The 24,893-nt window shown below is 42.7% G+C and overlaps 2 protein-coding genes across 2 annotated transcripts; one reads left to right on the top strand and one right to left on the bottom strand.

Moving 5' to 3' along the window:
- The first annotated feature begins 6,243 nt into the window (after positions 1-6,243).
- On the top strand, positions 6,244-7,713 carry LOC115780002 (nuclear factor 7, ovary-like). The gene has a single exon (XM_030728917.1). It carries the CDS (start codon positions 6,289-6,291, stop codon positions 7,711-7,713), a length of 1,425 nt encoding a protein of 474 aa, XP_030584777.1. The 5' UTR covers positions 6,244-6,288.
- A 7,827-nt stretch (positions 7,714-15,540) lies between these two features.
- On the bottom strand, positions 15,541-16,989 carry LOC115780414 (tripartite motif-containing protein 35-like). The gene has a single exon (XM_030729589.1). It carries the CDS (start codon positions 16,969-16,971, stop codon positions 15,541-15,543), a length of 1,431 nt encoding a protein of 476 aa, XP_030585449.1. The 5' UTR covers positions 16,972-16,989.
- Between the last annotated feature and the right edge of the window lie 7,904 nt (positions 16,990-24,893).

Raw genomic sequence — 24,893 nt, 5'->3', positions numbered from 1 at the left:
GGACCAGAACCTCCCGCCATAAGAACAGTTTCTTCCCCTCTGCTGTTGGACTCATGAACAATAACCCTAAGACTGTTACCACCACCCTCCACAAACGCTGATGACCCTATGTTTATGCGCCTGTCTGACTGCACTGATGTACATATTAGTGGAATATAGTCTACATTCTTTTATCTTTTAATTAGTCTCTGCACTGTATATTTTGTAATTTTGTAATATTGTGCTATAGTTATAGCTCTAATATCTCTGTATATTTGCAATTTGTATACTTGTATATTGTCTTATAGTTTTTATACTTATTTGTTTTTTTTCTGTACGCACGAAGTACCGCAGCAATTTCCTAATGCGGTGAACCTGTTCACCCATATGGCAATAAAAACCTTCTGATTCTGATTCTGATTCTGACAGAGCATGGAGCTCTCTTATCCTGGCAAATGTTATGGCAATCAGAAAAGCTGTTTTAAGGGAAAGTCATTTAAAATTTGCATCATTGAGGGAATTAAAGGGGGGGATGCTGAAGAGTGCCAGAGACTGTGGAGGTATCATGGGGGAACCAAGAGTCCAGACATGTGAACTGTATGTCTGTGGGCACCTTTAAGAAACCGGGAGTCAGAGATGATTCATACGGATTGAGTGCTGAGCGACCAACATGATCTGCCTGAAGTGCTGCCACCTGCCTCCAGCTGGGATTGCAGAAATTGCCAGGATGTCCTGGCTGTGGCCTCAGAGTGGTCAATCTGGTTGACTGCCCACCAGTAGGCAAACAGTCCCTAGTGGTAGCCAGCCCTAGTGGATGGTGCAAAGTCTTGTACTTCTGTACTATCTTGTACAGAATCATCTCTGCCTCAGTCCTGTTGCCTACAAGAATTTAGTATCAAAGTACTTAAAGACGGTCCTGATGTCCATTACAATTGACATTTATTCAAAGACAGTTATTTCAACACATATATGATTTAACTCCAATACTCTTTCTGTAACCATTACAAACAAAGTCATATATGATAACCATGATTAAAACAACAAAAAGTAACAATATTTGACTTCTCCTATTTTAATAAAATGTTCTTCCTGCAATGCTGGACAATTTGGAATAGGAACAAAAAAGTTCCCAACATGCCAGCCTGTCATATGGCATATCCCCAGAAAGAAAGGAAGTCCTCTTTAGAGTACAACAGGATTTAATTGAGTTTCTTGAAAAACTTAAAAGATGTGCATGAAAATGTAATGTCCAATACAGAGGACAAAAGTCAATGGGCCGGGTCTCAGGAAGCATATAAATGAAACTGAATTGAATTGACCTGAATAGGACCACAGGACTGAACAGACAATCACTCTCTCACAGCCACACCGACAACTACTTTATCACCAGTTTAACTAACAATGACGTCACTGGACTGAGGGAGAGTCTGAGTACCCAGAGGAAACAGCCCATGACAGAGCAAACAAGCAGCACCAAATAATGACCTCCCTGTCTGTGCGTGCTCTCGTTCAAAATAACCACCGAGATCTCAAATGTTGATCTGTTTCAAACAAAAGAATAAAGCAGCAATCCTCCACTCAGATGAAGATGACACAGTAATGTACGGCACGCTCTGCAAGAATTGAGGAAACGTGTGAAATGTGTTTCCTCATTCCTTGACCGTACGAGTATCATATAACATGCTTCATAATTCAGAGTTTGACTCGATTTCTGGACAGTTTGTTCGAGACTCAGAACCAGAGTAGATGCAGGATTTACAGCTCCATCAGAAAGAATCCTGGAGACACTGGAGTGCTGGTAAACCTGCTGCTAGTTCCCTGTCATGGATGGAAATTAAAGAAGACAAGGCTCTGAAGCACATTTTAGTTTTAATCAGCTGACTTTTCCAGAACCAAATGTCTTCTCAAACTGAACAGGAGCTCTGCTGTTCCGTCTGCCATGACATCTTCAGAGACCCTGTCATCCTGTCGTGCTGCCACAGCTTCTGCAAAGACTGTCTGCAGATGTGGTGGAAGGAGAAGACGACACACACCTGCCCGCTCTGCATGAAGATACCCTCGTCAAGCAATCCACCTGTTAGTTTAGTACTAAAGAACCTGTGTGAGGCTATGTTAGAGGAGAAAGCTGCAAGAGGAGGGGCACCAGAGACAGCAGCTGCTGCAGAGGCACCAGAGACAGCAGCTGCTGCAGCATGTGAGGCTCTCTGCAGTCTGCACTCCGAGAAACTCAAACAGGTGGGGACCACAGACCACTTCTCAGTACCTATGCTTTCTGGCTGATGTTTTGGTCACTTTTGAATGTTGGTGGTGCTTTCACACTCGTGGTAGCATGAGACGGACTCTACAACCCACACAAGTGGCTCAGGTAGTGCAGCTCATCCAGGATGGCACATCAATGCGAGCTGTGGCAAGAAGGTTTGCTGTGTCTGTCAGCGTAGTGTCCAGAGGCTGGAGGCGCTACCAGGAGACAGGCCAGGACACCAGGAGACGTGGAGGACGCCGTAGGAGGGCAACAACCCAGCAGCAGGACCGCTACCTCCACCTTTGTGCAAGGGGGAACAGGAGAAGCACTGCCAGAGCCCTGCACAATGACCTCCAGCAGGCCACAAATGTGCATGTGTCTGCACAAACGGTTAGAAACCGACTCCATGAGGATGGTATGAGGGCCCGACATCCACAGATAGGGGTTGTGCTCACAGCCCAACACCGTGCAGGACGCTTGGCATTTGCCAGAGAACACCAGGATTGGCAAATTCACCACTGGCGCCCTGTGCTCTTCACAGATGAAAGCAGGTTCACACTGAGCACATGTGACAGACGTGACAGAGTCTGGAGACGCCGTGGAGAGCGATCTGCTGCCTGCAACATCCTTCAGCATGACCAGTTTGGCAGTGGGTCAGTAATGGTGTGGGGTGGCATTTCTTTGGAGGGCCGCACAGCCCTCCATGTGCTCGCCAGAGGTAGCATGACTGCCATTAGGTACCGAGATGAGATCCTCAGACCCCTTGTGAGACCATATGCTGGTGCGGTTGGCCCTGGGTTCCTCCTAATGCAGGACAATGCTAGACCTCATGTGGCTGGAGTGTGTCAGCAGTTCCTGCAAGATGAAGGCATTGAAGCTATGGACTGGCCCGCCCGTTCCCCAGACCTGAATCTGATTGAGCACATCTGGGACATCATGTCTCGCTCCATCCACCAACGTCACGTTGCACCACAGACAGTCCAGGAGTTGGCGGATGCTTTAGTCCAGGTCTGGGAAGAGATCCCTCAGGAGACCATCAGCCACCTCATCAGGAGCATGCCCAGGCCTTGTAGGGAGGTCATAAAGGCACGTGGAGGCCACACACAATACTGAGCCTCATTTTGACTTGTTTTAAGGACATTACATCAAAGTTGGATCGGCCTGTAGTGTGTTTTTACACTTTAATTTTGTGTTTGACTCTAAATCCAGGCCTCAATTGGTTAATAAATTTGATTTCCATTGATGATTTTTGTGTGATTTTGTTGTCAGCACATTCAACTTTGTACAGAACAAAGTATTCAATGAGAATATTTCATTCATTCAGATCTAGGATGTGTTATTTGAGTGATCCCTTTATTTTTTTGAGCAGTGTATCTTGCAGACCTATTTAAAATGTAATCAGCCACTGCGTCGTATAGTATATTTTGGTGAGCCAGCCAGGAGGTGGCATTGGTGGACTCCAAGACCATCACTCGATAGTCCACCCAAGAGACCAACCTTCACCTTTCAGAATGGAGGACATTCACCTTCTGCAAGCCAGACTGAGAGCAGTGCCATGCCAGATGAGGGAGGAACATCTCACGGATGTCTGCAGGTCCCTGAAATGTGACAGCCTGGACAGGAGAGAGCCCGGCAGTGTCCCTGGCAGCTGCTTAATAGGAAAGCAGCCGATAAGTTTGAAATTGTTCAGGGTGATAAAGGCATTAAAGAAATCCTGAATGATGTCTTGATAAAAATGGAGAAGCAGAACAAAGGACACAAGACTGGTCCAAAGGGAGGGACAGAGGGGAGGTGCTCACCACCCTGTAAACGTTCCCTAAAGAGTAAAGAACATCAGCCCTGAAGCCCCACATTCATATCACTAGACAGGGGTGTAGAATTAGGTAGGAATGGGAGGGCTACGTCCCTACCACTATACAAATAAGGGCTGTTATGTCCCATCTAATATTTTTGATTGACATATCACACTCCGTGCTCCACGAAGTGTTAACAAGATGCAGAATACTCACTGTAGGGCTGTGGTCATTACCATGTCAGCAAATACAGATGTAAGTCGCTCTACACCGAGGGGAACCCGCCAAACCTACGTCTTTGCCATCAGAGGTCACACTGAAAAGAGAGGTAGGTGGACAAATAGGTAAAAATGCACAGAAAGATAAGTGGTCGCACCTTAGCTTTGTCCAACAGATAGACTGAAACAGAAAAAGGCCATACAGAAACTAATAATAGAAGCAGAGATTACAACTGACAACTCACTGACCTCTACCACCAACTCATTAACCTGTCTCAAGAGAACAAGAAACCTAGATTTGATTTCAGAACCCATGGATGAGGTAGCCATAGGTAAGAAATATTGGAAATTTTAATGGTATACTACTTCAAGATGATAATTATTGGAAAATGGTTGGGGACATAATAAAAATAGATTATACATAGAAATTGGAATTTATTAAGATTAGGAAATTTGCCTTAGAATTTTGTAAAGAAATCATTAGACAAAAAAGAGAACATGAAAGCCAATTGCTCAGAAAAATAAGCCAGTGTTGTAACAAAGCCAAATTAGATTAGTTAGAAAAAAATAAGTTGATGAAGCTGCAGGTTGTTAGATCAGTTGTATTTGGAAAGAGCTTATGGTGCTTTTAGAAGATCATGAGCAAAGAAATTCTTCTCACCTCTTTCCAAAAGAGGTGAGAAATATCATATTTAAGACCTCAGAGGAATGTATGCAGAAGAAAACACTCATGTCAACTATGAAACTAGGACGAATCTCTGATCCCCAAACCTGGAAAGATAAAAGGATTTTAGATCATCTGAGAACAAACACGTAGCTAAATACTGATTACAAATTATTCTCTGGTGCTGTTGCTGCTAGACGCTAAAAGGTAAAAGGTATCTCAACTATTATCAGCGAGACACAGTCGGGTTTCTTAAAAGGAAGGACAATTCATAACAATGTAAGACTGTACAGGCACGAAGGAACGAACCTGACTGACTCGCCCTCACTCATTCACACAAACACACACACCTGCCCCGCCCCCTTCTCCTCTCAGCTACTCACCTGCCTAGCTCAGCCTCAGCACACATACAGGTAACAGAAGAACATCTTTTATGTTGAGTTCATAGTTTAGACCAAGCTCAAAATAAAAATCTATGAATCTCTCCAACAGGCTGTGTGTCCTGATGTTGGCTAAAGTCAGACGCTGTTCTGTGCAGATGTTCTGTAATTTCCCACTTTTCTACTGTCACCTGAATGTGTGCTGAGGCTGGGCCAGGCAGGTGAGTGGCTGAGAGCTCTTTTGTAACCGCTGAGTTAGCAATTAAAGACAACTATTGCCGGCAGCCTCTCGCCTGTCCTTTCAACATCCCGACGAAGGCTCCAGTATCAAGACTGAAGTGGAAGTTCATGGCCTTCAATCAAAAACTACTGCAGGATATTTTTTCTTCTCTCATGTCCCCTGCGGGGCTCCGTAGTAAATGACATCTCCCAGAGACTGAAAGTTGCTCATCTGTTGTGTTGTTTTGAGTTTTCATATTCTTTAAACTTCTGAACCCATATTAGAATTTCTATTTTACTCTCTTACTACTTTCTAACTTACTTTGGAAATTTTATCTTTATTGTTCATCTTTTGAGGATTTAATTTTTAATGTATCATTTATTTTATTATTATTATTTACAGTGAAAATGCTTTTTGTAGTACTTGTTACCATCCTCTCTCCATCTATTAGTTAAAAAAGAGCCACTCCCTGTTTTGCATTCATGTTCCTCATTTATTGTCTACATGTCAGTTTTGATGCACCATGACAGTTTCACTCTGTGAGTGTTTGGATTCATCGTCAGAACAGAGACGAATTACACGAACAGCAAGAATGATACCGGGAACACTGAAGTACTGGGAACACTGAAGTACTGGGAACACTGAAGTACTGGGAATACCGGGATACACTTCAGCTCTGTGCTGCTGATTCCATGTTACAAACAGGAGTTTTAAAGAAGTCGCAGCTAAAAGTGAAAGTAAGTTTTGAGACACTTCCTCTCTGGACGGCTCACCGTCTCCATTGTTGATAAAATGTCCTCTCAGTCTGAAAAGGATCTCTGCTGTCCCGTCTGCTACGACATCTTCAGAGATCCCATCATCCTCTCATGCAGCCACAGCTTCTGCAAAGACTGTCTGCAGACGTGGTGGAGGGAGAATCCAGTGCACACCTGCCCGCTTTGTAAGAAGACAAACCTGTTAGAGGATCCTCCCTGTAACCTGGTGTTGAAGAACCTGTGTGAGGCCTTCTTACTGCAGAGAGATCTCAAAGCTTCTGCAGAGTCTGAGCCTCTCTGCAGTCTGCACTCTGAGAAACTCAGACTCTTCTGCCTGGATCATCAGCAGCCAGCGTGCGTCGTATGTCGGGATTCAAAAGCACACAAAAACCACAAGTTCAGCCCAATTGATGAAGCTGCACAGGATCACAGAAAGGAGCTGCAGGAATCCCTGAAGCCTTTAAAGGAGCTAAAGATGATCACTGAAGGTATTAAAGAACAGTTTGACCAAACAGCAAAACACATTAATGTCCAGGCCCAGCAGACAGAGAGGCAGATTAAGGAGCAGTTTAAGAAGTTTCAGCAGTTTCTACACGAGGAAGAAGAAGCCAGAATTGCTGCTCTAAGGGAGGAAGAGGAGCAGAAGAGCCAGATAATGAAGAAAAAGATTGACGATCTGAACAGAAAGACCGAAGTTCTCTCTGAAACAATCAGAGCCACACAGGATGAGCTGAGAGCTGATGATGTCCCCTTCCTGCAGAACTACAGGGCCACACTGAACAGAGTCCAGCAGCGCCCTCTGGAGGAGGATCCACAGCTGGTCTCAGGAGCTCTGATAGATGTGGCCAAACATGTAGGTAACCTGGCCTACAACATCTGGAAGAAGATGAAGGAGATGGTCTCCTACACTCCTGTGATCCTGGATCCAAACTCTGCTGAATTGCACCTCATCCTCTCTGAAGATCTGAGTACTGCGAGTCTTGGAGAGACGCAACAGCTTCCTGACAACCCAGAGAGATTTAACTACGATCTAATGGTTTTGGGCTCTGAGGGCTTCGACTCAGGGATTCACAGCTGGGATGTTGAGATTAGAGATGATGAATTTTGGGGCTTTGGGGTGTTAAAGGAGTCTGTTAACAGAAAGGGACAGGTACAGTCTGGTTTCTGGCAATTATGTTTAAATGAAAGGAAATATGTAGCATACTCTCCACCAGTTACATATAAAGTTCTCTCAGTGAAGAAGCTGCAGAGGGTCAGAGTTCAGCTGGACTACAACAGAGGGAAGCTCTCATTCTTTGATCTGGACACCAACTCACACATTCACACCTTCAAACACACTTTTACTGAGAAGCTGTTTCCATACTTTGGCACTGAGAAAGAACCACTGAAGATTTTACCACTGACCATAAAATTGGAACATCATATGAACGTTCTACCAACAGGTTTTTGGTCTCGATTCTAAACCAGCAAAACATACAAACAGAATCAGGGACATAGAACCAATCACTATATCAGACCATGCTCTGGTCATCTTAAAGAGCAACCAGTTAAAATATTGGAGATTAAATGTGTCACTACTAAATGAGGAAACAGAAACAATTTAATAGTAAATCCTATGATAATAACACTTCATCCCCTCTACTCTACTCAGTGTGTATGTGTGTGGGGGAAGGGGGGGGGGTAACATTACCATTTCTTCCAGATTAAAAATCTGAGACTAGCAGAAAAAATATTTTGAGAGGGAAATTAGAAGACTACAGTCAGAATACCAGCACCCAAAAGAACAGAAAACCTTGATGCTGTTAAAAGAGACTAGACAGAAACTAGATGACCTGCTAACTTATAAAGTTGAAGAAAACAGAAATTACTATGAATTTAGCAATAAAGCAAACTGCTAACTGGCTTTCCAGCTATGCAAGACCCAGTCTAACAGAGTAGTACATAAAATGAAAGGCCAGAATACTAATCTGATGCTAACTCAGCCAAAAGATGGTACAGAAGCTTTTGCCACCTACTGCTATAATCTATATAGAGAAGAATCACCCCCATGAAACCAAATCCCTCCTCAGCTCAAACTGAATAGACTAACGGCAGAAGAAGCAGATATGATTATATGTCCAAATACAGAAGAAGAAATTCAAAGAAATATTTCCACATAAAAAAAAATCCCCAGGCATAGAAAGTTTCCCTAGAGAATATTATAAGATCTTTGTGAATGAATTAACCATAGTTCTGTGTAGAGTATATAAGTACACTTTGACTGAGGAGACACCCCCCCCCCCCCCAGCTCACAGTCAGATGCAGTGGTAAGTTTGATAAAGAAAACAAAGATCCAACTTTATGTACCTCATACTGACCAGCAGTGATCGTATAGTTACCTTGAAAAAGTAATCCGATTACTGATTACTCCTTTCAAAAGTAACTTAGTTACTTTACTGATTACTTAATTTTAGAACTACGTTAGATTACAAGTTACTTTATCAGTTACTTTCAGCAGCTGCCAGTGTTGTGCCAAAAAGTGATCCCAATGTTTCTGTGTGTTTTTATGTTAATGTCTTTGCTTATATTGGTAAACAGAGTGCTGTCAGCATGAATTATGAAGGGCTTATATATAAAATGAAGAAATAACCTGTTTTTCAAGAATCTTATTGTACCTACATGATAATCAATCCAGAGCTTTTTGGCCACTTCAGATATCTTTATAGATCTGTGATGTTATATTTGTTGTGATTTCTGCAGCTTTCTGAGCCAGATTTCTGTTTAAAAAGATATTTTTAATGTCAATGATGACTTTACCTTGATAAAAAAACAAAACTGCCTATTACAGGGAATGTAGAGATTTTACAATCTTTATTTGACAGGCCTTATGCAAGATCGGCAGAGAAGGGTCTGACTATAATAAATCAACTTCTTGATGGGCATGTATTCAAATCATTTACACAACTTAGAGATGAGTTTTACCTCAAAGTAACTTATATAGATTCCTACTAATCAGAAGCTACACTGGGAATCTATCAGAAAACCACTTTATTGGTCTGAACTCCTGCTGCTAACAAAGAAACAAGTTTCCCTTCTGTATGAAAACTAATGCTGGGTGTGTCTGATGACACACAGCATGTGAAACATGGACGAGGACGCCTGCTTCAAACATCATGAAGCCAACTTCGGAAAGAATTTGACTGGAAGACTAAAACGAGATTCTTCAGGATGCCACTGGCAACCTTTGCATCTAAAACCCACCACAGCAGTAAATGCTGGAGGGCCTGTGATGGTGGGAGACCACACTCACATCTTCATCTTCTGGGACTGTCCAATAAATATTAAGGAGGAACTGGAAAAAGATGTTAATGGACCTTCCAGTGGACCTTTTATTGTTTCTACCAGCTGTGTTTCCTGACCACATGTTTGCCATAGAGCAATGTTACATATATTATTGATGATTGCAAGGAAGATGATTACTATTAATTGGAGGAAACCCGAGCCTCCAAGGGTTGGCTGCATGAAGATGAAGCATATATATAAGATGGAGCACATGACTGCCCAGCTGCAGCTAAAAATGACTTTTTACAAGACAATGGAAACCAATTACCAAATATCTTGCCTAGGGCTCTCATGCCCACAGTATTATTATTAATTTCATTGTGAGTGCAAAATGTGAGTGCAAGTGTATCTGCTGTAAGATACAAAGTGTGGCTACATTTCAACTTCCTGTTTCGATAACAAGATGGTGACGATACAATTACACTAATCTATATTTTGTACTGAGATTTGAATTTTAACAATATATTGTAAGATAAGTGATATTCCTTACTGCAACAAACACATACAGTTTTATCTGTGAATCAGAAAAAAAAAAAGTTTTTCTTTTTTAACGTAAGAGTGCGGCACCTCTGCTGAACACCAGAGGGCGCTCCTCAGTCATCGCTGTTGGCTGGAATAACTTAAGCTACTCCCAAACTGCGTCCTGTTATTGGAAGCAGCGATCCATATGTTGTCTCCAGTTAAATATATAATCATATGTATATTCCCAACAGTGTGTAATGGGTTTGGAATATGTCATAATTATTAAGTTACCAAACTGGAAACTATATGAATCAGTTTTATTGCTAAATCAGTAAAACTGTTGGTGAACATTATTAGGTTTGGACCCATTAGCTCGCAGCATTTTGTTTTTGTACATTTCTTTGTATTTAATTTGTTCAAAGGTGAGTCTGTAAGATATTTTTTATTCACCTACAATAAGTTAATGTTGATAAAATTATTTAGATTTGAAAGTATTTAAAATGTAAAAATAAAGTTATAAAAAGAAGGTGCTAATTTTTTAAGAATCATAATAACGTTTATGTGATAAAATTTTGACTCTCTTCTGTCTCAAGCTTACTCGGCTCCATGAAAGGCTCCACAGCATCATGTTGTGTCTCCATATAATCTTTCATTACTCAGCTGTACATGCTCTTTCACACACAATGTTCTGACTGTATTCTGTGACCATGACTATAAATGATTATATGCTTCATCAAATGTCCTGCAGACTGATGCTGTACTCTGTACTGGTGTTTGACCCCTTTGCAAAGGCAAATTAAAGTAAGGAGAAATCCCTGAAACACTTACAGGATAAACTGTAATTATTTGAACAAAGTGAAGGAAGCTACAATCAACCAGCAGTCGACAGAGAGATCCAGGCCTTTCACACAGAGAGGTAGAATAATAAACAGTTTATAAGACTTCACAAGATTCTTCTACAACAATGAGCAGGAATCCACAGAAGGAAGCGAAAGCCGAGATCGTTGAGGGCAGAAAAGAAGCAGAAGTGCCAAATAATGAAAGAGAAAATTGAGGATGTGAGCAGAGAAAGATCAGCTCTTTCAGAAACACTCAGAGGAACTGAGAGCTAAAGATGTCTCACTCCTGCAGAAGTACAACATTGCACTGAACACAGTTCAGGAACGCCCCCTAATGATCCAGAGTTGGTCTCAGGAGCTCTGATAGATGTAGCTGAACACCTGGGCAACCTGGCTCTCAACATCTGGAACAAAATGCTGGAGATGGTCTCCTGACTGCTGTGATTCTGGCTCCAAATGCTGCTGAACCACAACTCATTCCTTACTGAAGATCTGACTAGTGTGAGCAGGGCTTTCAAATTGTTTTGGAGTAGCAGGCGCCTTCTGACCGAGACCGAAGCCATGACGGCAGCAGACGATATGAATAGTCACATGGCAGTCGTGAACCAATCAAATGGCTCAGATTGAAAGAACGTAAATATTGCCATGTGCGTCCACATGGCGCTGGAAATGGAGACTGCGCAAAAATTTATATTTAGGAAAATTAAAATGTAGATGGCACAGAGTGGTGAAGTAGGTGGAAAATGCACCTGCCACCAGGATAATTTGAAAGCCCTGGTGAGTCTTGGACTCCTCTGGTATCCAGAGGAAACTGGGAATATAACAGGGTAAACAAATAGCAAAAAAAAAAAAAAAATCAGACATGGATAACACAGTAATACAGTACACTCTGCAAGAACTGAGGAACCTTCTCAAATCTATTTCCCTCATTCCCTGACTGTATGGGCATCAAACATGCTTCGTAACTCAGAGTTTGACTTGATGTGTTCGAGAATCAGAACAGGAGCAGACGCAGGATTTACAACTAGAAGGAAATCCTGGAGACAGCTGAGTGATGGTAAACCTGCTAAGTCCTTCCCATGTGTTATAGTGGACACAATAACCCACCACCTCTGGAACATGTAACAATGCTGTCACCTTGTAGTCCAGTCAGAGACATGAGATGATGTCCCATTAGGTTATTTTCCACTGTTACATGTCAAGCACACACTCAGGCTGACCAGTCAAAAAGTGCTTCTGAAATAGGTACAAGTAGAAAACATTCAAATCTCTCTTTCAACATCTATTCAGCTGTGTCGTGGTCATCAACAACAAATGATCCTAACCCTATGGACAGTAGAGGCAGGGAAGGAGAGATGAGCACAGAATCATTACAAGGGGTCTACACTGCCCTCTACTGGACCTGTGAATTCACTCACGTGCCCCTCTGACACCTGGGTTAACACAGAGGTGTTGTCAGCAGCAACAGGTGTAAATATTACAACAGCTTAGTTTGATACATATTAGCTCACCACAATAACAATCACATTATGAAAAATAGCCTGTGAAGCATGGCTATCACATTTTTTATATAGTAACATAGCTGCTCTTACACTAGCAGCAGTATAAGTAGCAAGCATGGCTAACAACAACAAGCACCAGGCTCTCAAAGTGAACCTACTGGTCCCGTGAACACTGCTGAACTGCTCCTCATCCTCTCTGAAGCAGTGTGACGTTAGGAGAGAGACAGCACCTTCCTGCCAATCCAGAGAGAGCTGACGGTGCTGAGGCCTTCACTCTGGGATTCACTGCTGGGGTGTTGGGGTTAGAAATGATCAGTACTGACAGGGTCATTTCAAAGGGAGGGACAAATACAGACGGGATTCTGGGACATGTGTTTCTGTGATGGCAAATGCCCAGCAGCCTCTCCACCACCTCCACCTCTCAGTGAAGAAGCTGCAGAGGGTCAGAGACCAGCTGGACTATAGCGCACACACGCACGCACGCACGCACGCGCACACACAAGCTCAGCTGTTTCCTACATTAAAACAAAGAATGAACCCCTGAGGGTCACTGGTGCCTGAAGAGTGGATCATCATGTGACCCCTTTGGTTTCTGAACCAGCTTCACGTGTTTCAGGTTCATCTTCCCTGGAGAAGAGACAGAACATGTTCTCTCACACCGATATGTGTCAGTGTGTCACAGGTATAAATCATGGTGGAGATGATCTGTGTATGCTGCATGTATATGAGTCATTATAATCTTTTTTGATCTTTCATATTTGCTGCTGAAACCTCGTTTTTGTAACATTTGCAGTAAATTGTGTGCCACAGGCAGCCACAAAAATACTAGACTGAGCCTATTTGAAGAAACTGCTGGATTTAATAATAAAAGATGTACAGTATGTTGTGTTAATATTAGCAAGATGTGATTTTTGCATTATTATAATTTAACTCAACTGTGCAAAGATTATTTTTGTTTTTGCTTTTTCATTTGTTAGTTTTCATGAAGCCTGCATGAAGTTTATCTTTGGTTAAAAGAAAAACGAGACAAAAGTGTTTTTATTATGCAACTATTTCAGTTTAAATTCTGTTCTGACTTTTAATATGATGATAAAAGATGCGCACACACACATATACACAGTCCATGCAGTTCATGATGAAAATATCGTTCAGGTAAGTTGATCGAAGTGTGACTGCTTGTCGAGCAGCTGCAGGTGAAGCAGAGGTGTTTCTGGCTGCAGCAGATATCAAACAAACAGACGAGGTGGGTTTTGTTTTGGTCGTGCAGTACTGTTGTGGGTCTCGCTCACATGATTCTTATTAATAGATATTAATAGATTAATAGGTGTCTGGTTTGCATGATTAGTATTACATGATTGCATGATTATTGTCAGAGTTCACCAAACTCTGACATGATCAACCGTAAGCTTTGAACACTCAGTTTCTTTTTCAGGAGAGGTGATCATAGCTGGATCAACCAGCATGTGTGTAAATCATAAAGAAACCATCATCGTCGCATCTCTGATACCAGCATCACCACAGAAACGAGTAAATAAAGCGAGCCTTCATTTTAATCCAGGGGACTGAGGAATGTGTCACTGAGGAGCATGGCTTATGTTTGATATTGTCTTCTGAACATCAGGTACATCAAACCTCTCAACCTTTAAAGTAAGTTTATTAAAAAGAAGAGAAAAATCATTGTTTTTAATGAAGAGTTCTGTTGGACCATGAAATAAATCAATATAATAAGGAAATTGAAAGTGCTCATTTCTGCCAGGTAATGTTACTGCATTGTATCACATGAGTTTATCTCACTGTTTGCTGAGCTTTAGAAGAAAATCCACCAACACTGAAGCAAGGACTGTGGATGGGGCAGCAATGCTCCCACCTCTGAAGAAGAAAGCGAGGAAAGCCTTCAGAAGGATGTCTTCTATGCCTACTGCTGTCAGGAAGAGAGTCCCTGAGAGGGGTCGATGGTGATCAGGAGCACTGGGACATTTCCCCGTGGCCTGAGGGTATTTTGGTTCATGGTGAACAGATGCAGAACCACACATCAGATTCTCTCAGCCACAGACTGTGCTCTCTTTCTGTGTGGTCTACGTGGTGCACACAGCAGTTATTCATATAAATGCATCTGTGCAGTGTCTTTCTCACCACTGGCAAAGTAAGCAGTATGAACCAGGTAATAATGAACACCTTGATAAGAAGGAAGGATGGAGGAACGAATGAGGATGTGATACCGAGAAGTTATAACAAATCAACAGTTAGGAACCACGTCCCCCTAACACGAGCTAAAACACTAAGTTTTACATCAACAATCAGTTTCTGTGTGTGTGTGTGTGTGTGTGTGTGTGTGTGTGTGTGTGTGTGTGAGAGAGAGAGAGAAATGTTGAGCTAACTGTGTCTCTGCTTAAAAAAGTCTGATTCAGTTATTTTGTATAGCCGTGACCAACCACACCAAACCTGACGGTGCACACAGATGAGCACGGGGCAGTCGGCGTGTTTGTGACTGCAGACTCATTTTAATAATAATCGTCTGACTGGATGTTTGAGTCAAAGGAACATTTAATGAATGGAGAAGTTTTGATGCATAAAACAAAAACATCAGGAGTCGGTGTACTGCAGCAAAGCGAATGTTTCCTGCAGCATCAGATCTGCTGGTTAAAGTGGAGGTAACAGGAAACATGACTCTTTTCCTCATGTTTACTTCTGTCACTTCCTCACTGCTCACACCTGCTTTTCCCAGACTGTAAATCAGCAGGACACAGTTAATGTCTCTGCTGCTGCTGTGATCTTCAATCTTTGACTGTTTTTAAATATAAAGGATGTTTATGGCACTGATGAGTTTTTGCTTCATGGTTTTGTGAAACTGAGTCACGAGTCATCAACACATCAGTTTGTAATGAATGCTCGGTTATTCTGACTGAACTGTGTCTCCTCTGAGAACACTGTGTGGGTTTCCTTTACAGGCGTGCATGCAGTGTATGATGATTGTCCACCTTGGAGCACTGACTGGCGTTACTGCAGTCAATGAAAACTAAACTAAAACTGGGGCTAAAGCTCAGTTTTAGTGAAAAGAAAGAAAATTAAAGCAGACAGTGACCATTAGAAGAACCTGAGGGCATTCGAGCAATAAGCTGCAAACCTTAAACACTGCTGGAGTGTGTTTCATGAGCACAAAGCTGGCTAACTAAACCAAAGTCCTGTTGGCAGAGGGGCTGTGTGCTGCTCCACTCTTACAGGCACTGCTGAGATCTGCAGGGGTAGCTTGTTGTGGTTTCCAAAGTATGGAAAGAGCTTCTCGGTGAAGCTGAGCTTGAAGGTGTGAATGTGTGTGTTGGTGTCCAGATCGAAGAAGGAGAGCTTCCCTCTGTCGCAGTCCAGCTGGACTCGGACCCTCTGCAGCTTCTTCACTGACAGAGCTTTAAATGGAGGTGGAGGGGTGGATGCTGTGTATTTGCCATCAAGGAGACATAATTCCCAGTATCCAGTCTGTACTATTCCTTGTCTCCGAAAAGACTCCTTTACCACACCAATTGCCCAGAATCGATTCTGATCATTTCTGATCTCAACATCCCAGCAGTGAATCCCTGAGTCGAAGCCCTCAGAGGTCAGGACACAGTGGTGTGAATCAATTCTCTCTGGGTTGGCAGGAAGCTGCTGCCTCTCTCCGAGACTCACACTGGTCAGATCTTCAGAGAGGATGAGGTGAGCTTCAGCCGTGTTTGGATCCAGGATCACAGGACTGTAGGATACCATCTCCTTCATTTTGTTCCAGATGTTATAGGCCAGGTTACCCACATGTTTGGCGACATCTATCAGAGCTCCTGAGACCAGCTGTGGATCATCCAGCAGGGGGTGCTGCTGGGCTCTGTTCACTGCAGCCCTGTAGTTCTGCAGGAAGGGGACATCTTTGCCTCTCAGCTGCTCCTCTGTGGCTCGGATTGTTTCTGAAAGAGTTTCTATCTCTCTGCTCAGAGACTCAATTTTCTTCTTCATCTTACTCAACTTCTGCCCCTCTTCCTCCCTCAGAGCAGTGATCCTGGCCTCCTCTTCATTTTGCAGAAACTGCTGAAACTTCTTAAACTGCTCCTTAATCTGCCTCTCTGTCTGCTGGGCCTGGACCTTAATGTGTTCTGCTGTCTGAACAAAGTTTCCTTTAGCATGTTGAAAGATTTCCAGTTTATCCTGTAAGGGCTTCAGACGTCTCTGGAGCTCCTTTCTGTGATCCTGTGCAGCTTCATCAATTGGGCTGAACTTGTGGTTTTTGTGTGCTTTTGAATCCCGACAGACGACACACGCTGGCTGCTGATGATCCAGGCAGAAGAGTCTGAGTTTCTCAGAGTGCAGACTGCAGAGAGGCTCAGACTCTGCAGAAGCTTTGAGATCTCTCTGCAGTAAGAAGGCCTCACACAGGTTCTTCAACACCAGGTTACAGGGAGGATCCTCTAACAGGTTTGTCTTCTTACAAAGCGGGCAGGTGTGCACTGGATTCTCCCTCCACCACGTCTGCAGACAGTCTTTGCAGAAGCTGTGGCTGCATGAGAGGATGATGGGATCTCTGAAGATGTCGTAGCAGACGGGACAGCAGAGATCCTTTTCAGACTGAGAGGACATTTTATCAACAATGGAGACGGTGAGCCGTCCAGAGAGGAAGTGTCTCAAAACTTACTTTCACTTTTAGCTGCGACTTCTTTAAAACTCCTGTTTGTGACATGGAATCAGCAGCACAGAGCTGAAGTGTATCCCACTATTCCCAGTACTTCAGTGTTCCCAGGACTTCAGTGTTCCCGGTATCGTTCTTGCTGTTTGTGTAATTCGTCTCTGTTCTGACGATGAATCCAAACACTCACAGAGTGAAACTGTCATGGTGCATGAAATCTGACACCCATGTAAACAATAACATGCTTATGAAAAAGGGGAGTGGCCGTTCTTTTGTGCCCAGGGTGGAGCGAGGTGCTGTGGACATGAATCACGGAGCGCGCACCCACGCTGTCTTTAAGGGTTTTGTTTACCTTCTTTTATAAAGATCAGTTATCTGCTGGGCTCACAGGACTGAATTACAACTCTGGGTCATAAAAGTGAACTCATGTCAGCTTTTCAAAGATTACACAGAGACAGAACGTGACAGCATGGAGATTTTAATTCCCACCGTCAGCTCGACACAGAGCTGCAGCAGAACGTTGCAATGTTCTGTTACACATGGGGGTAACAAAGTTACCACAGGCCAACAGTAGTGAAAAACATGTTTGCAATAAAAACATTTGGACCCCAAAGTATAGATAAAAATGAAAAGTGGGAGAGGTGATGCAATGGTTAACAGCCAGTGGCTTATTACTTACTGCATGTCAAATCTCCAAATGCTCACCAAAAAGCAGCGTTCTTCCCTTTTGGCTTCCCAGTCACTGCCCGGCATTCCTCTGTGTGTCAGGCAGCTTCCCTCCTCCGACTCATCCTGCTGGTCTAAACTGTCGCAGTCGAAGAAGCACGTTATTACACTGATGCCACATTCAGGAACTTTAATACGCTGGTAAATGGGGTCAGCAGGCTCTCAGCTTAGAGAGGGATATGCTGCTCACACAAGCACCGCTCCACAGCAGCAGCTGTATCCACTCAGCTCTACGAACTCATCGCTTTAGATCAGGACAAAACATCTGGACACATTTTAACATTTAAAGCTGAAATCTTTAAGTTTTACAAACATTTCTTTTCATTGTATTAAGAAAACTAGCAGTCCAGTTAATATACAGATAAAAATAAATACATTCATCAGACAGAAAAACCAAACTGAAACCAAATACACTAAATCTGACAGGGACGTGTGGATACATGCTTTGACTGTTTCCTGTGTATGTCTACTCTGCTGCACAAAGGCAAAAATATAAAATGATTTTATAGACACATGAATCATATAAACATTAAAATGAACACAGAAGGAAACCTGCAACAGAAAGTACTGAAGAAACTGAGAGACGTGAGAGGGGGGGGGGGAGCTAAAAACCATACCCACGGGCTAACCTGCGCCCTCTAGAGGAATAAACGTGGTCATTGCCAACATCACGCTGGAATGGCTTCTATTGTTATGACAAACCGGCCAATGCTGCTGTGGACCAGCGCTTCATTGGGTTACTTTGAATTTTAGTTGCATATATTTCTAAGGATTAACTTTGCCATTTGTTTTCATACCATAATAATACAGATACAGTGTGCCACACACTCTAAACATTCATTATTGCAGTCATGTCAATTATCAGCATTACCAGAATGTTTGATGAATGTGCTGCTCCATGCTGCCACCATCTCTGAGGTCCGGACTGTCAAACAGGAAGTGGAAGATTCCAAACCCTTTTATAATGGGGGGGGGGGGGGGGGGGGGCAAACTGGTGTATTTGTGTAAAAGCTTCAGAAAAAATATCTAATTTTGTGAGTTAATTGATAAATGCTCACATGGTTTATTCTGGGGCGGGGCTTAAGTTGTAGAATAGAATAGAATAGAATAGAATGCCTTTATTGTCATTAAACAGGATGTACAATGAGATTGGAGCCTGGGTTGGTGCTCTGAGGGGTATTTATGGGCACATGAAGCTTTTGTGAAACAGTGAAACACTTTGAGCCAATTGTTTAAAAAATGGCTTCATTACTCGAAGCTTCAGTTACAGCATCTTTGCATTCTTTGAGGCGCACACATTATGACCAAATATCATGATATCAGCTTCTATTTAGAAACCAAGATGGAGGATCGTGTGTGCTGGGAAGCAGAGTGCTGGGAACACATGGCGTACATTGGGTGTGCTTGTGTAACTATGGCAGGATGTTTGGATGTTTGGTTTCTTTTTTTGCTCGTAATGGGATGTGTCAGTGAATCACCTGACTGGACCTTGAACCTGTCAGGTGATTCATTCGGGGAATGAAGCAGTTTCTGCTTTGGACGTCATATGTCACCTGATTTATTTCAGCCCAAAGCGAGCTTTGAAGCAGTGATTTGATGGAACTGTAAGCCCAGAGTTCGAGGGATGTATCAAAGCTTCAGTGTTGCACTGCCATCATTACTGAGGAGAGTCAGGGAGCACTGCAGGCCTAGAGTGTTGGCTCAGGCCCAGTAGCCACGGGGCTAGTCTTTGGGGGATTATTGGTTTAGCTGACTTTTGAGTTTCCTTTGGTTCTTTTGAAAAGTTTGTTTTTGTATAATTTTGGTGTTGGTCATCAGCCTGACCTGTCTTGTTATCAGCACCTGTAAATAAACTGCACATCTGGTAAAGAGAGTTCGTGGCTCCAAGTGTGCTTCCTCAACTGCAGCTGTAGCCCTACTACAAGGGATTACTGCAGCTGATCAATGCTTTGGTAGGCAGCATGTTTCTCTGTAACCTTCCAGCATCTTTCAGTTCAGGTGTTCAGCCAGGTAATGAGACTCCTGCACGTCCTCTGGGCTCCATGGTTGGGTTTTAGAAAAGTCAGATTGTGAAGAAATTTGGTGAATCACATCTTGTTAGACCAGGTCAGATGAGTGTGCAGGAAGTTTGTCTAGTGGGAGAGGAAATCTGCAGGAGGAGGCCCATTTTAAACTGTATCTTTGTTACTAGCAGCCTGTGACAAAATCACACAGTTTGTTCCTATTTCTTTATTTGGTCCAACAAAAATGCCAAAGATAACTCAGTTTGACCAAGGTGATTACCAGAGAGCTTCTAAAACTTGGCCTCTGCTATTATGGTGTATTCTGTGTGCTTGACAAAATGTTGAGGAAACTGAAGAAGTGGAGGATAAAAGAAGCAACAGGCCTAAAAAAATCTTTCTATAGCCGATCAGTATCTGAAAGTTCTTTCAGGAAACAGGAGCAAATCCAGCAAAGACCTGACAGGACCTGAGAGCTGCATCTGGACCTTCAGCTGATCCATCTACTGTTCACTGAAGCATCATCAGAAACGGTCTCAGTGGAAGAGCGGCCATTTATATTGAAGGGAAACAGTGAGGACGGGCTGAGGTCTGCCACATTACACAAGAACTGTACTGAAAATCAGTGGCAGCAGGTCTGATGGAGGGATGGATCCAAATCTGGAACTGATCGATACTGATCGATAGGTAGAGAGGAGCTCAGGAGAGGTCCAGTAGTGAGAGTCTACAGCCATCTGTAGAGCATGGTGGAGGCTCTGTCATGGTTTGGGCTGCATTACAGCCGGTGGTTTTGGAGATCTTATCAAAACTGGTGGAATTACAAATGCAGAAAAGTGCCTTCAGACTTTTTATCCCCCATCTGGAAATCTGAAAGATATCTGAAGCTCCTGTCTGTGAGCCTGTGCAGCTTCTCCCATGGGTCTGAACCTGTGTTGAAGGTGTGTTTTTGAATCCCCACGGACGACACACGCTGGCTGCTGCTGATCCAGGCTGGCTGCTGCTGCAGAAGCTTTTAGATCTCTCTGCAGTAAGAAGGCCTCACACAGGTTCTTTAACACCAGGTTACACTAACAGATGTAACTTTTTACAAAGCGTGCATCTTTGTTTGTTTCTCCACCACAGCTGCTGTGGCTGCATGACCGGATGGCAGGGTCTCTGAAGACATCGTAGCAGACGGGACAGCAGAGCTCCTTTCAGACTGAGAGGACATTTTGTCCATTAGAGAACCGCCCACTGAGGAAGTTTCTGTAAAACTCCTCTTCATAACATGGAATCATCAGCAGGATTAACTGCCAGGAATTCCAGCGTTCCCAGTGTTCCCAGTATTTTCTCCTCTGAGGTTGTAGTCCCTCAGCCTGCTCACATGGTGAGTCTCAGACACACGGCTCAGTGAAAAGTGAAACTGTTGCGTGACTTGTGTGCTGTCACACCTGCAGGAGTAAGGAATGAGGAACAGATTCAGGGAGGGAATGAAACAATGTTTCACTCATTAAAGCAGCTCCACAGCAGTGATGCAGGTGGAGCTGTTACCACACAGTGGTAATCAGTCGGAAATCCTAATATGAAACTAAGAGAATCTTTGCAGATGTTAACAGAGTGTCGGTGAGATTTGGTTCGTTCTTCTTTCCAAACTGACTTTTAATCTTGAAGGTTGGAGTCTGTGGCTGACTTCACGTCTGGATTGTTGTCATGCTGGAAAGTCCACCTGCGTCTCAGTGGGGGATGGTGTGGAAGTGGATTTGGCCTGAACTCAGTCAGCCACACCTGAGAGCTGTGCTGTGCACTAGGGTTTAATATTTTTCCCGAAAATGACATGAATCAAATCCTGGGAAATGACGAGCCATTTCCCGGGAATCCCGGGAAAAAGTTTATTTATTTTTTTATTTTAATTAGGCCTTCTGTAGCCTGTGTCGGCCTTAAACTATTGTGATATTGTAGAGGTAGCTTTCCAGCTATGTCCTGTTATGCCCAGTAGGGGGTAACGTTGGCTTGATTAACGCAATAAAACCTACATCTCGACATTCGAGTGCTCGAGCTATGCGGTGTTGTATCGTTCCTCAACACTCCCTTAACAAATATAATTCAAATATTCCTCCATTGTACATGGAATTATACCAAGATATTTTACAACTGCTGGTGCAAAACAATACGGTTCATCTCCACAGCATTGATAAAGGCTCAGCCACGCTGTTGTGGTGACATCTGTTGCGCTATATCTCCACCAGTGGAACGCTGTAATAGTCATTGAAAAGTTAACTACTGTACTACACTATAATATGGCATAACACAGGGCCTTGAGTAATGCACTACGACTTGGTCATTGCCATTCTGGCAACAACAAATTTATAACACCATCTGAGGGTTAAAGTAGGTTCGCTGTGAATCGTCTATTGAAAAACTGGCCAATCCTTATAGCCTAAAAAATATACATTTTACTCAACTCCATTTTAAAAGCGAAATATGTTAAAGCAATCTATTTCATGATAATTTCTTCACACATTAGGCCCGTATCCTAATTCATGATTGTTAGTAAGCGGCTGCAAACGAGGAAAAGAAACACTCGAAGTTAAACAGATATTTCTTTATTGTTCAGGGCAGGCATATTTTATAGGCTATATAATGCAATATAACAATATATAATAATATAAAATTATATAATACAAAATACCTTAGGGTAAACACATTGCCTACGATTTCAATAAATTAAAGAGGAAAAAAGTACAACTGTGTAATACCTCTATTAAAACGCTTGAGATGAAGGCTGAAGCCTTAAACGGAGGCTGAACGTGCCTGAAATGAAGAGTAATGCTTTTCGCATTAAACGAACCCTTCTCTCAATATTTCCTTAAATTTAACATTCTGAAGCTTTCTTTTCTTTCTGAAAGTCAAATCGACGCGCGCGACTTTTTTCCCGGTTTCCCGTCTAACGTTTCCCGGGAAACGGGAAATGGTTCTGATCGCATTTCCCGGGAATCCCGGATCCCGGGATTAAACCCTACTGTGCACTGCTGATGAAGATTTATAAGGAAAACAAAAATATAACAGCTAAAGGCAACAATGTTGCTTCCAAAAAGACTGCTTTTTTTTTAAATCTAAGTGAGCTTCTGCTTATCTCTCAAAGTTCCCACATATGATTTCTAGCTGCCCACATTCAGCTGCAGGCTACGACCTCCTGCTGCAGATCATTCTCTGTCTTCAACTCTCACTGAGCCTGTGCTCTGAGCTGACCCTCACTCAATAAAACACATTTGTTCTGTTTTCACTTGTAATGATTTGGGTTTTGGTTTGGACGCCCTGCTCGATTCCTGTTAGTTAACTAATTAATTATTCTGCATCTCTCATGTATCCATTTTTCTTCTGGCAACAAATGTAGAGAAGAGGTTCAAATCTCTGTCTTCCAGCATGCTTTTTAAACAGAAACACACATGCCTACACACATATACTTAACAGGCAAACATGCTCTCTCATACACAATAAAATATTAATAATTAATAGCAGATTAGAAAAAAATTGCCTGGTCTGATGATTCTCAATTTCCACAGCAACATTCAAATAGTAGTTTCAGAATTTGGCATAAACAGCATGAAAGCATGAATCCATGCTGCCTGTATCAGTGGTTCAGGCCGCTGCTGCTGGTGTGATGGTGATGATGGAGGGGGGGTATGTTCTTGGCACACTTCCCCTCAGTAATAACAGAGCATCATGTCAACACCGCAGCCTAGCTGAATATTGCTGATGAAGATCCCTTTATGAATAAAATACAATTCTGTCATGTAACGTCTGTGTGGCAGACAGGAAGGAGGACCCCAATGCAGGACACGCCGGGCAAAGGTAAAAGGTAATTCACTTTATTTACAGGTGCTGAACAAAAGGCCGGACTAGGCAAAACTCAGGGCAAAAATACCAGACTTAATTCACAGGCAGAACAGAACACACAGCAGGGAGACGAGACGAGGAAAAGACAACGACGCGACAACAGGCACCGAAAACACTGGACTAAAATACACGGGGGACTGATGAGGGAAGAGGAAACAGTTGGGAACACAGGTGATGCTGATTACCAAGACGAGACCAGGTGTAATTCCTCCAGGTAACGACAGACACAAGTGGCTCTCTCTACTGATGCAGTTTATTGAATCGGTTTGATCAGGATTCATAAACACACCGTGAAAACTAAAAACACAGACGAGACAATGATTAGCTTGGTTAAAATAAAGACAATTGGCGAATAAACTACTTCCAAAACATTAAACGAACAAAATACCTCGTTGGCTGAGTACCACATGAGGAATTAAGCTTTCTTCTTGGTTTGCTTCTTCTTTCCTTAAACTTCTGCGTCTATAGCCTTTCTTTCTGCTTTCTGAAATCGCCTTTCCTTGTTTCCCTTCCGGGATCTCTTCTTCTACTTATCTATACTTCTAACATCACAGCACCCCCTAGTGGCGCTACACCAAGTTAACATAGAAATACACAAATGTAGAAATAGAAATGTGACAGTTACACTCCCACCAAATCTCACACTCTTAGTAGTGGGATTTCCATAACACAAACTCAAACTGACACATAGTTTAAACAGTAAAAATGAATAAAATAAACTTACTCCGCTTCAATCAAAACAACAACTTTATGTACAGGTCGTTCTAAAGAAACTGTTTTCATCACTAGTTTGTCATTTTTGTTATATGCCTTGTCACTGAGTAAAAGGCTGACTTTTCTCACTTTCTTATCTGCTCCAGGATAAACAGCTGTGACTTTAGCTAGCCTCCATTCATTTCGTGGTGCAAGATCTTCTTGTAGCAGCACGATATCATTTATCTGCAGATCTCTTCTGTGCACATTCCACTTTTGTCTTGGTTGCAGGTTGAGCAAATATTCTTTCCTCCAACGGATCCAAAACTCGTTGGCCAAATATTGTACTCTTCTCCATCTTTTTTGAAGATACAAATCTTCCTTTGTGAACTCTCCTGGCGGAGGCTGAACAATGGTTGACTTCATAGTTAGAATGTGGTTCGGTGTCAATGGTTCAGGACCAGTTGGATCATTCAAATGTTCCACAGAGAGTGGCCTACTATTGATAATCGCCATGACTTCATACAACAAAGTTCTCAACGATGTACTGTCGAGTCTTCTCATGGAATGGTCAAAAACAG

This window comes from Archocentrus centrarchus, chromosome 5, assembly GCF_007364275.1.
Source record: "Archocentrus centrarchus isolate MPI-CPG fArcCen1 chromosome 5, fArcCen1, whole genome shotgun sequence".
Lineage (NCBI taxonomy): Eukaryota > Metazoa > Chordata > Actinopteri > Cichliformes > Cichlidae > Archocentrus > Archocentrus centrarchus.
Note: the sequence above shows the minus strand (reverse complement) of the source record. Positions and strands in the feature narration are given on the sequence as shown.

Bases quoted from the DNA above. Each gene is read 5' to 3' on its own strand.
- LOC115780002 (XM_030728917.1), top strand. From the start codon at position 6,289: ATGTCCTCTCAGTCTGAAAAGGATCTCTGCTGTCCCGTCTGCTACGAC.
- LOC115780414 (XM_030729589.1), bottom strand. From the start codon at position 16,971: ATGTCCTCTCAGTCTGAAAAGGATCTCTGCTGTCCCGTCTGCTACGAC.